The sequence below is a fragment of the Mesoplodon bidens genome (assembly GCF_964165515.1).
Source record: "Mesoplodon bidens genome assembly, chromosome: 14".
Classification (NCBI taxonomy): Eukaryota; Metazoa; Chordata; class Mammalia; order Artiodactyla; family Ziphiidae; genus Mesoplodon; species Mesoplodon bidens.
In genome coordinates this window covers 66,769,591-66,782,297 of record NC_138170.1, presented here as the reverse complement: position 1 = coordinate 66,782,297, position 12,707 = coordinate 66,769,591, and the positions used below count along the sequence as shown (strand labels likewise).

Below are 12,707 nucleotides of genomic sequence, written 5' to 3'. Positions count from 1 at the left end.
TTGACAGGGGAGGTCCCAGAAATCACTTTTAGTAAATTCTGACCTGTTTTCTGGGCTCTCTCGATGCCTTCTAGTTTAGCGTGCATGCTGGGATTCCTTGAGTCTTACCCTGGATTGGTCTATTTTGCTTTTTTCATTGCCAATTTAGCCTTTAATCTTCATACCAACATGCGAATTTGTTGGTAGAGATCTGGCAAGCCTGGCTTATAGGCTCATGGGAGATTCCAAATTCTTCAGAAAGGAGGTGTCTGTCTTGTCAAGACTTGGAGAAATCCTGGGCAATAGTTCTTCGGTGTGCTGAGATCAGGGTTTAAACTCTATGGCAGATGACATGTGTGAGTCTCAAACAGGATGTATTTTTAAAGGAAACTGATGTTTTGGAGTGTCAAGGGGCTTGTTAAGAAAAAGGCAAGAAATCCAGGCAAGGGGAAGGAAGAGGTGGAGGGACTGGGGTCAGATCTGTGTGAGTGGTAGAGAGTGTGTGATGAAGAGCAGGTGGGTGTAAGAAGTGGGGCTTAGTGAGAGAGGTGGTTTTATCCCAGATGGTTTTACATTTTGAGTCATCAAGTTCCTTGTTTACCCTTGACCAAAAAATTTGAAGAACTGGAATTCTGCTTAGACGCGTCAGGGTACCAATCAATAAACACTGCCCATTGGGCCTGAGGAATTTTATTCTGGTCTTGTTCTAAGGTACCTCTCAAATGAGCAGTTCTACTTAAATCAAGTGCTTCCCCCTCGTACATTGTTGGTAGAAATGTAAATTGGTGCAGTCACTGTGGAAAACAGTATGGAGGTTTCCCAAAAAACTAAAAATAAAATTACCATATGACCCAGCAATTTCATTCCTGGATATATATCTGAAAAATAAAACAAACCCCTAATTCAAAAAGATACATGCACTCCAGGGGCTTCCCTGGCAGCTCAGTGGTTAAGAATCTGCCTGCCAATGCAGGGGACACGGGTTCGAGCCTTGGTCCAGGAAGATCCTACATGCCGCGGAGCAACTAAGCCTGTGCACCACAACTACTGAGCCTGCGCTCTAGAGCCACGAGTCACAACTGCTGAGCCCACGTGCCACAACCACTGAAGCCCGCACGCCTAGAGCCCATGCTCCGCAACAAGAGAAGCCACCGCAGTGAGAAGCCTGCGCACCACAACAAAGAGTAGCCCCCGCTCACCACAACCAGAGAAAGCCCGTGTGCAGCAACGAAGGCCCAACACAGCCAAAAATAAACAAATAAATAAATAAATTTATTTTTTAAAAAAGATACATGCACTCCAATGTTCATAGCAGCATTATTTACAATTGCCAAGGTATGGAAGCGACTTAAGTGTTCACCAACAGATGAATGAATAAGTATGTGGTGTGTACGTAATGGAATACCACTAAACCATTAAAAAGAATGAAATTTTGCCATTTGTAGCAACATGAATGGACTTGGAGGGCATTATGCTAAATGAAATAAGTCAGACAGAGAAAGACAAGTGCTGTATGATGTCACTTACATGCGGAATCTAAAAAATACAATAAATCAGTGAATATAACAAAAAAGAAGCAGACTCACAGATATAGAGAACAAACTAGTGGTTACCAGTGGGGAGAGGGAAGGAGGGAGGGTCAATATAGGGGTAGGGGAATAAGAAGTACAAAACTGTTAGGTATAAAATAAGCTATAAGGATGAACTGTACAACATGGGGAAGATAGCCAATATCTTATAATAACTATAAATGGAATATAATCTTTAAAAATTGTGAATCACTGTATTGTATACTCGTGACATATAATATTGCGCAGTGACTATACTTCAATTAAAGAAAAAAATTAAGTGTTCCTCAAAGTGTCCATTGAAGGCCCAAGTCATCCTTGGTGAAGTTCTGCTAGAGGGGACACAGGTTGGATTGAGAAGACTCCTGGCTACCGTCAGCTGAAAGTTACAGTCAACTGAAGTTGCTCTTACAATCTTCTGTCTCGGGCCCCTGACCTAATAGTCAGCTGCCTCTGAACACAGACCCAACTACCAGAGTCCCTGGCAGGTAGAGTATATCAGAGAGAGAGAATGCTTTCTTCGAATCAAAATCAAGGTCTCAGGACAAACAGCCAGGATGGGAGGACATTCTTTTCTGGCTTTATTGGTGACTTACAGCAAAGTTTGCTCTCAGAGGGTACTGATCTGGAGAGAACTGCCAACTCCCTGTTCTGTGAGGCTGGTTCAAACAGCCAGCTTACAGGAAGGATGCCTGTGTTCCACTGTGTGGTCCTCCTCCACACGACAAAATAACACTCAAGGACACAGGACAGAACCAAGGGACGGGTAGAAGCAAATCACCAAGGACGCAGCCCTGAAGGGGAGCCCTAGCCAAATATAAACACCCAGGTTTCGACAAGTGAATGAAACAGCCAAGGAACCTAAAGGAGAGCGGAGTTGAGGTACCACGTAAACTCACTTGTTGATACGGACGATGGTCCATGGGCAGTGAGGCTCAAGGGTACCACACCTGGACAAGAGCCATGGTCCACAGTGACAGGCAGGTCAGGCTGGATCTGAGTCATGGCACCAAGATTCCAGTCAGAAAAATCAAACAAAACCCAAGAGAAAATTAGTCAAGCCTGTTTCTTTATAAACTTGCAGCCACAGGGAACCGTCTGCAGTCACTTTCGTTTCTGCAGGGGTTCAAAGGTGTCTGAAAGAATAAGTTTCATAGGGGAAGAAAGGAAATACTGGCAGTCTCTGATTGGCAAGCATTTTCTTGGGGGGGATTTTGGAAACAGGGGAGACTCTGATAGACCTTCAAATCTATTTGCCAGTCCTTGATTGGTTCACTATCCATCAGTTATAAGACTGGGAAATTTTCAGATTTTCCTGGGGTTTTTTTTAGGAGGATTATTTTGAGAGATTTCTCAAGCATAGGAGGACACCTGGGCCAGACAGAGACCAAGCAGGGCTCCCTTCCTTTGTGTGGTGATGTACTGTTCTTGGTCCCAAGAGTGTAATTCTTGGGACACAGTTTCCTCCTGTGTGCAAGGCTGCAATGGAACTTTGCAGGGACTGTGAAGGCAGTTCCAACAGGCCCATGTTTGGATGGCTGACAAAATTAAGTAAGTGATGTAACACAGCTACAGAGAGGGCAGGAGCAGTTAATCTGCCATGAGGTAGCACTGGATTCTGTTCACCAGGGGCTCCGGAGGATGACTGGAGCCAGGCTGGGTATTTTCATCAATGTAGCAGTTGTTGAGCATCTGCTGACATCAGGCCCTGTGCTAAGTACTAAGGACACAGCAGAGAACCATTTGGCCCTTGCCCTACTGGAGTTTGCAATCAGAGAGACAGGATAGAACTTGAACAAGCAATTCCAAGTGTGTTGAATATTGGAGGAGAAGCAAGGCCAGGGAACCATGAGACAGGGCCTGACACTCACTGGGCCAGAGAAAGCATTTTAGGAAGAAATATTTATGCTGAGCCTGGAAGGAGAGTTAGTGAGGCCAAGAGGTGGGAAGGGGATTGGTGTGGCCTGAGAGTTCCGGGCAGAGGGAACAGCATGTGTTAAGCCTCTGAGGCGGCCAAAAAGATGACACGTTCAAGGAAGTGAAAGGAGCCCAGCAAGCCTGGGGTCCGAGCAAAAGGGTAGAGGAGGGCTTAAGGCTAGAGGGAGGAGGAGGACATGCAGGGCCTTAGAAAGCATGCCAAGATGGTTAGACTTTGTCCAAAGGGCAGTGGGAAACTGTCAAAGGCTTTTATACGAGGGTGTGACATCAGATTTGCACTTTGAAAAGATCCTTCAGGCTGTTGTGTGAAAAAAAAAAAAAACAAGATTGGAACAAGCAAGAGAGGACATGGAGCAGCTATTACAGCCATTCAGGGGAGCAGAGATGGTGACATGGACCCGGGGTGGGGCGGTGAAAACAGAGAATGATGAGTAAGCTCATGAGGTGATTGAGGGTCTAGAACGGATGAGACTCAGCAATGAATGATCTGTTGGGGCTGAGGAGATGCAGCTTTCAAGAATCATTCTTGGGTCTGTCTACAACCACTGTTGCCACTTCCTGTAGGAGTGCAAATGAGTGCAGGAAAATCATACGTCCCGTTCTTAACTCCTTGAGTTTGAGGTCCTATGAAACATCAAAGTGGAGATGCTGAGTCAGTGAATCAATGAGTTTATGGGGGTTGAAGCTTGAAAGAGAGGGCTGGCTGGAAATGGAAAGGTAGGAGTCAGTGAGGCATAGATTTTAAATGAAGCCGTGGTGGGGGCGGGTGTGTTTGGGGGGGTGAGATCACCTTGGGAGACAGAGAGAGGAAGAGGAAGGTCCAGGCCAGAGTGCTGAGGAGCTCCAGAAGCAGAGGGGGAGCTGGCAAAGGAGGCTGAAAAGGAAGAGTTGGAGAGAAGAAAGCAGGAAACTACAGACATGCAGGCCCAGGACAGCATTTTCTGAGAAGAGGGGTAGCAGCCAGCCGTCAAACGCTGCTGAGACGTCAGGTAGGATGAGGTCTGAGGGCCTCACTGTCCACTGGATTGAGCAAATTGTTGATCTTAGAGTACGTCCTGGTAGTGATGGGAGCAGAAGCCACGGTGGAGGGCAGGGGAGACGAGCGAGGGGAAAGGGTTTTAAAAGGTCACCCCCCTCGGGGATGGGCGAGGGGGTGTGGTGGCCGGCCTGCAGGGGCTGGTACAGGAATCCAGGCGAGAGATGCTACAGGTCAAGAGCTTGGAGCCTCACTCTGCTTAAGGAAACCTGGATCTCAATGTCTGCAGAGAGGAACAATTGAAAACTTGGCTCCAGGTGGCTCCCAGAGCAAAGAAGAAAGGGAGTGGGGCGTAGGAGGAGGCATCCAGGGTTTCCATGGAGACCACACTGAGCTTCCGGCGGCTCTCTAGAGAGCCTGCGATTAAGGCCTACAGCCCTGGGTGTTCCTGGTCACACGTGTTTGGCCCCTAAGAGGCCTACGAGGGTCAATCAAGGAACAAACGGAAATGAACAAAAGTAAGGAAGTATTGTGTCTTGGGTTGAGGACTGGCCTTTGGGGCAGAAAAAACAGTATTAAAAATCTGGGCTCACCACCTGCTCTCCGTGTGATCTTGGGCAAACTTCTAAACATTTCTGTGGTTTATTAGAGACTCTCTTCGGAAATGTTACAGTATGAAAATGTACGGGGATTAGAATGGAGAAAATTAGGAATTTGAAAATTCCTTTTCCTCAGGTTTTCTCTTCTGGGTTCTAACAGGTTATCACCCTGCAGTTATAAAGAAGGTCCTTCCAGAATCAGGGAGAGAAGAAAGGACTACAGGCTGGCCTGCCTCAGCCAGCAGTGCCCTGAAGAGAGGCACACAGGCGCTCCCCGGGAAACAGAACCTGAGGTGACAAAGCTCCGCAGGGCTGTGCCCAATCCAGGCCTGGCTGTGCTGATGACTGGAGCCCAGCGCAGATCTGCCCGCCCAGCCCCGCCTGGCCCAGCAGGCCCATCGGCATCGGCGCCCTGGGACAGAAGGCCGGCCCCCTCCCCCTCCCAGCCCACGTGCACGGCCCTCTCCCCAGGTGATGCCCATCACAGGTAAACAGGGAGCCGGCCAAGCAGACACACTTGTGCATCGTCATCATTACTAAGGCTGTTAACACCGCGTGCAGTGTGTGTGAGCATGGCTGACGGCCCAGCCCCACAGCAAGCTGATGACGCCGAGCCACAGCCATCTCCCGCCCCACAGCCAAAGGCCCAGAGGCCCCAGTCTGGATCAGCAGTGCAGATGGAGAGATGTCGACAGCCGGTAAGCTGCCCCGATTTGGTGGTAGAGAGGCGTTCTTCCTTCTCTGGATCCGTGGTCCGGGAGAAGCCCTCTGAGCAGGTGGTCCACTCTGAACACAGGCCAGGGAAGCATTGGGGTCAGGCCACGAGGGGCTGCAGGAACCAGGATCCTCCCAGCATGGTCCTAAGCATGCGAGGTTCCCAGGAAAGGCCAGGAGACTGTGGCTATTCCCTTTGGATTTGAAGAACAGATCATAACTCTCAAAAGATGCAAAAGAAATGGAATAAGGGGGCTTCCCTGGTGGCGCAGTGGTTGAGAGTCTCCCTGCCGATGCAGGGCATGCGGGTTCGTGCCCCGGTGCGGGAAGATCCCACATGCCGCGGAGCGGCTGGGCCCGTGAGCCATGGCCGCTGAGCCTGCGCGTCTGGAGCCTGTGCTCCGCAACGGGAGAGGCCACAACAGTGAGAGGCCCGCGTACCGCAAAAAAAAAAAAAAAAAAAAAAATAGAAATGGAATAAGGGAAATCTTAGCCACATGGCACAGTTCCCGCGGGAGCACCCCCCTCAGTGGGCAGAGTACTCTCACACCACTTCTCTCCCCAGGGCACTCCCCCGGCCCTGCCCCGGTGGATCTCAGCTCTGGAAGATCCAGGGAAGAGCTTCTCCTGTGTTCCAGTGCCTACTGGCCATGCTGGCCGACCTGTCTCCATGGGAACCCTCTTTCCAGAATGGAGATGCGGGCCCTGGGCTTTATGTTGGTATCTGCTAGTGCAGGGTCTGTGCCAAGTCTCTCTGACTTGAACCTGACCACTCCTGGGCTGTGGTAGAGAGGGCAAGCACTCTGGGTTCTACCCTGAGTAGCTGAGCAATTGGGCAAGTTACTAATCCTCTCTGGGTTTTCATTTCTTATCAGTAAAACTGGCCTAAAAATTCCATTGCTGCAAGCGGTCGGGGTGATTCAGCCCTACATGATGAATGGGGAAAGAGCCCTGGACTTGAATCAGCGAATCCAAGACCTAGCTCAGGCCCTTAGTCACAGACTGGCCCTCCTGCTTTCTCTGCCTCGGTCTCCTCCTCTGTACAATGGGGGTGGAGGGGACTGACTAGATGGCCGCTAAGGTTCAGGTGCCCTCTGACCAGTTCTGACCTAATCCCTGCTGCTTTCCTGCCTCTGGGTGGGATCCTCCCGAGGAGGGGAAAGGAGGTCCCAGCTGGGCGTCCACCAGCTGGGATGGAACAGAGCATCCCTGTTTGGTTCTCTGGTCCTCCTGAGGTGGCCTCCACAGGTTAGTGGGTACCCGGAGTCCGGGCCGTGAGGTGGTCAGGCTGAGTGGCCCGCTCAGACTCAGCGCCCGGGAGGGAACGGTCGTACTGCCAGACTCTCCTGCCCAGCTGGGTGCACGAGCCAGAGGCTGCCCTCCACCAACGCACAATCAGGCTCCTTCCCGGGCTTCCCTCCGGAAGGGTGTTTAAGACCATTTCACCAGGCTCATCTCTCAGTCACGCCTGGGAGAAACTCACAGCTGTGGAGGTAGAAGACTTGGGTCAGAACCTCCTCTTTACAACTTACTGGTTCGGTGACCTTAGTTAAGGCTTTTAAGCCTCATGAATGTAGCTGGTATTAAATGAGATAATTCATTTATGAGTTTGATTAGAAGATGCCTGGCACCTAGTAGGTGCTTAGCAAATGCTGTTCAAGTCTTCACCTGGGTGTAGGTGCACTAAGGTGTACAGATGGGGAAACACATTGACGACTCCCCCGCCCAAGCCCTGCTCGGGGCGGGGGAGGGTGGGAAGGGGCTTGGGGGCTGTCTGGCTGATCACCTCAGGCTGCAGATTGCCCCATCTGCTCAGTCTCTGTGTTGTGCAAATACCACCATCTTCCATGTGCTGAGAAGCATAAAGGTTGGGAAGCACTGGGGGGTCTGGGGGGCTCAGAGTCTGGAGATAGTGGATGAGAGACGGGAGAGAGGGACCAACAAGCAGAATAGCGTGCGATTTGGAGGATGTCAGGGCTCGTGCCGTGGGGGCCTCGTGCTCCCCGTCTGTAAATGGTGGCCAGTCGGTGACGGTGCCCTTCTCTGCACAAAGGTTTGTGCGGGAGGGAGGTGCCCTATATGCTTGAAGTAGGCAGCTCATCTCACCCCTTCCCCAACTGCTGTTGTCCAGTTCTTCACACTGCACATGAGAACATGGAATTCATGCGATCAGTCTCACAGACCAGGAAACCAAGATGCAAGGAAGAGGAAATGCCTGCAGGTGGTAACGGGCACCATGGTTGGTCTGGAACTGTAGCCTACACATCCTGGTGCTCAATGACTGGGCCTCTCCAGGCCCCAGAATCTGGCCCTTTCCCCACCTACTCCCTGACCTCAGAGGGAAGCTCCAGCATTTTACTCAGTGTGTTCCTGTGGGTTTCCTCTCTGGAGAGGCTGCCAGGTCAGTCTGACTTTGTCAGCATCCATGGCCTGTTCTGGCATCAAGCCACGTCCCAGGGACCTTTGGCTCGTCCAGAACAGCAGAGATGAAGCCCTCTTCATCCCTCAGTGCTGGGCACTGGGCAGGCCTGGCTCCACTGGAATCCATCATTGAACTTGATGCGCAAATCCCAGCCTAGGCCAATTAATTCAGAAGGTCCGAGGGTAAAGCCCAGGCACAGGTATTTGTCTTGAAAGCTCTCCAGGTGATTCCAATGTGCAAGCCAGGCTTGAGAACCAACGAGCTGGGAGAATAATCGTGTGACCTTGGGGAAGACCATGGGCTATGAGCTTCAATGTTGCTTCTCCATTATTTTTTCCCATCGTGCTTCATGGTATTAGAGCACTGTGCCTGTCTCTTTCTCCTAAGTGTTTTGTCCTAAAACATGATGTGTATCCCTTTCATCTTTTCTGTTCTGTCCTGTTGAGCTGATCTTTTTATAGTAGTCTTGGTCTCTTTCCTTTTTATTCTGACTTTCATTCATTTATTTATTCATCCAACATTGAATGAATGCCTGCTATGACAGGCAGTGTGCCAGCTGCGGGGGACATAGCAAAGAACAAGGAGGACAGGTCTCATGGAGTGTAAGTTCTACTGGGATTTGCCCTGTCCTTTTTTTTTTTTATTACTAATGCTGTGATATTTTAAAATTGTATTTTTTCTAGACATGCATTGCTGGTCCCTTCATTTTATCTCTTACTTTTTCATTCCTTAATTAAACTCATCTTTAGTATATTGATTATAAGAAAATCTGCTGCCCCAGGGAAGCTAAATCTGCTCAGTTACTTGCACTGGACAGTGTTTTGCCCGTGTGTGTGTGTACATCCAGGCTTGTGTTTTGTATCCACAGGAACACTGGCATCTAGGTAACATTCAGGTTTGGAGATGCCTAATCCAAGCCTCTTTTCCCTTCTGTGGCTGGGAAGGGCTTGGAGAACACAGGCTTGGTTAAACCAGTTGTCTCTGCCTTTGGAGAACATTTAACCAACGAATGAAGATTTGTTGAGGGCCTTGTATGTGCAGGATGCCGAGCTAGGTGCTCTGGTGGGGAGGGGTTCCAGGGGTGCCAAGACGACAGGAAGAGAAAGGCCTAAATTCTCCCTCAGGAGGCCCACCAGGATCCTGCGACTAGTTCCATGCAGGAATGAGTGACACAAGGCCGTCATGGTGAGGGCCAGTAGGTGCTTCAGAGAAGCTGAAACTTGGGGCAGACAATTCTCAGGGCATGACTGGCATCCGTGCAGACTATTCTGAAATTGACACCCCTGGTTCCACCCCTCCCACAGTCCTGGTGTGTACCCTTCCTCTTCAAGCCATGGGTCTTTTGTAAAATAGGCACCAGTGGGTACTTGTCCTAAATGACAGGCACACATTCTACCACATTGGCAGAGCTCACCCAGGAGCCAGGGATTAGGTTTTCCTTTGTTGAAAGAAGAGAACAATTTTATTTACTCCTGCTCACAAGCATTAGAAAGAATCACAGGCATCACTTCTAGCTCCCAGTACATGGGAATTTGGTGTAGCTGCATCTTTCACCAGAGGGAAGAGCAAATCTGTTTTCTTTTTCTCAAAGTCTAAGGATTTCTTTATGGATCTGATCTACTACTCTCTGAGGTAGTGGTTTTCTTTTCTTTTCTTTTTTTTTTTTTTTTTTTTTTACTGTGACCCATGTTTAGAAATACATATTGTATCACCACATGTAGCTGAAATGAAAGTTTCTCAAAACATTACTTACCCTTACTATATGCAATGCCCTTGGTTATATTATATCACATTCAATTTTTTAATGGGCTAATCATCCACCAAATTAAATTCACAGGATAATAATGGGTTGTTACCCCCCAGTTTGAAGAATACTCTTCTAAGGCCAGTGCCCCTTTAATCCGCAGAGGCCCTGTGGCCAAGGCTTGGTCTAGCCCCGCCTTGTGGATTCTTGGACAACAGCACACTCTCAGCTTTTTTAGTCACTAAGATGCCTTCTGACCAAGGCATGGACTGCCATCCCTAAAAGATTTGAATTCATGGGCCTGTGCCTTTCCCAGAAGGAACACCTGCTGATTGTTGCTAAAGTCTGAAGTGAAGCATCTTACCTTCTCTAGGACATGTCCTCCTAGGACATTTTAGTAGCAAAAATCAGAGAAGCTTATAAGCTTTTGGAGTTTGCCTCTGGCTTTTGACAAGTCCTTTGTCCGTTGTTTTCACAGCTGCTAATAGATCACATAGGTCATCAGTGCTAATTAAGCTAACACATGTAACGAGCACACCACAGAGGATGACAAGAATGCCCAAAAAATGTTATTCCCCCACTGCCTCACAGTTGATGAGAATTCCTTGATGCACTGACAGGACTCAAAGATTTTTTTTATCTAAGAGAGAATTCAGTCTGTACTATATAAAAATGCTTCACACAGGTTAAATATGTGTTTAAGTCATTTCTCAATTTTTCTAAATGGAAAAGAGGTGAGAAGTTGGTATGTGTGCCAGTCCAGCTGGGCCATAATGGTCATGCAGAGAAGCAGTAAGAGACAGAAAGGAATACACAGACTGCAGAGCTAGGCTATTTCTGCCCATTTCCCATCACGCTTCCCACCCCACCTCCAACTGGCTTAAGCATGAGTGGGGACCTATGAACACCCATTCAGTCCAAGTAGGTTCAGGGATGCTCCTCAAAGCTGCTGGTGGCCTGGAGCTGAGTGGACTCCTGACAGCCTTGTAGCAGGACAGCAGCTTTGGGTCTCTCATTGAGCTTGTGGGCAGTTTGGTGAAGATAACAAGTGTCAGATGCTCAGAAGCATCTATGTCCCAATGGCTCCTGCAGACACGCCTTGGGTTTACTTCTTCTTCCTTCTCTGCCTTGTGTGCCACCTTCTGCCAGGCTCCAGGACCAGCCGATCGTCAGCTGGTCAAGTTGTATCAGTGCCTCCACACTCTTGGTGTGACCTGAGACCTCCATGCAGCCCTGAGGCTGAGCCTTAGTCACAGCTAAACCAGTGGTCACCCACAAGCCGCACTTTTCTGAGCAGGTGAAAAAGGAAAACAACATCTTAATATGTGGAAGCCAGAAACAAAGGGCCGCCCACTTAGTCTTCACTTTATACTTAAGAGAACCTGACTATGATTTTAAACATTTGAGAAAAGTGTCAGCAGATGAAGACCTGAGGTTGGGTGATAGAAACCAGCTCCAGACTCCTAGCTAGACTCAGAAGTCAGGCTCTCAGCCTTGCTGCCATAAGGGTCACCAAAATGCAAGGATGGTTTAAATATATTTGTTCTATTAACCAAAGGCCATTGTTCCTTGATACTTGTGGAAAAAAAAATCAACTTTATCCCCTCAAGGCTATTTTGTTACCCAGGCTTTAAACTCCAGCGCCATCTGCCCAGTTTGGACCCAGCCCAGCATTCTGACTTCGTTTGCCCAAAGGAAACTTCTAGTTCTATCAGATGAGTTCCATGGCTCACCTCTCTGGCTAACATCTGTCCATTCAACATGCAGACAATAAATGTGTGGCACACACTTCAGCCCAACACTCCCGGCCACCCCTGGCTCTAGGGGCAGGGATCAGAAAAAACCTCTCTGTGCCATGGAGACTAGGGAGCCCAGTGGCACTCCTGAGACACTGTGGGAACACATTGCCCACTAGAGATCTCACATTCGGAGATGGGTGGTTTACAGTTGTTACAAAGTACTTTCACTCCTTTCATGGCTTTTAGTTCCATAGCTTACAGCAGGAAAGCTGGGGCTAACCTAAGGGATGCCCCCCAAGCTCTGATGGCTGTGGCTGACCTGGGATTCCAGCCCAGTGCCAGCAATTTCCAGTCGCCCGACACTAGCAGTTTCTGGGCACTCACCATCCTGGAAGGCCACGCGAAGGGGGCTGTGTGGTCCTGGTCTTCTGGTGCCTTTGTCTAGAACATGCCACCCATCTTTGACCCATCTACCTTGAGAAGTCATCTACCTAAATGTTAATGTTTATCATTTACAGCTGGCCACTGCCCCTTTCAAAGGTGAAGACAGTAAACTTTATGACAGACGCTCTATCAGACAACAGAGGAGCATAAAAACAGAAGGAAGAGTGATAGCCCATCGGTCTGCAGATGTCTGGAGGGTTCCAGCATGGGGCTGTGGCCACGCACTTCCCTCCTGGGGCTGCTGCTGCTGCTGCTGGGGCAAGGTAAGTCTGCCTTTTGCTCAGAGGGCAACCAATGGGTCAGCCCTGCTGGTGTCCCATGTTGCTTCGGCACAGAGCTTGGGAGAGGAATTTTCATGAGCACGAAATGCACAGGTGAGAATAAGCAGGCTGCAGTGCTGAGCTTAAGTGCCCACAGCTGTGGGGGGCAGGCAGTTCTTAGGACAGGTGAAAAGTGTGGGCGAGCAACAGCCCCGTGGCGGGGAAGAAGCCGTAGGTGTAGGAGTCGTGAAGACCCGGATTCTAGTGCTCTGTGGCCTTGGGCAAGTCCTACCTCCCTGGACCTTGATTCTTAACATGGAAAAA

At 49.3% G+C, this 12,707-nt stretch overlaps 1 protein-coding gene across 1 annotated transcript in view; it reads left to right on the top strand.

Moving 5' to 3' along the window:
• PLB1 (phospholipase B1) overlaps window positions 1-12,707 on the top strand; it is a 173,436-nt gene that overhangs the window by 34,994 nt on the left and 125,735 nt on the right. Inside the window, exons 3-4 of the mRNA XM_081253804.1 lie at window positions 5,221-5,758; window positions 12,198-12,386. Of these exons, the coding sequence (XP_081109930.1) occupies window positions 12,329-12,386 (58 nt within the window). The 5' untranslated portion in view covers window positions 5,221-5,758; window positions 12,198-12,328. The remainder of the gene's footprint in view (window positions 1-5,220; window positions 5,759-12,197; window positions 12,387-12,707) is intronic.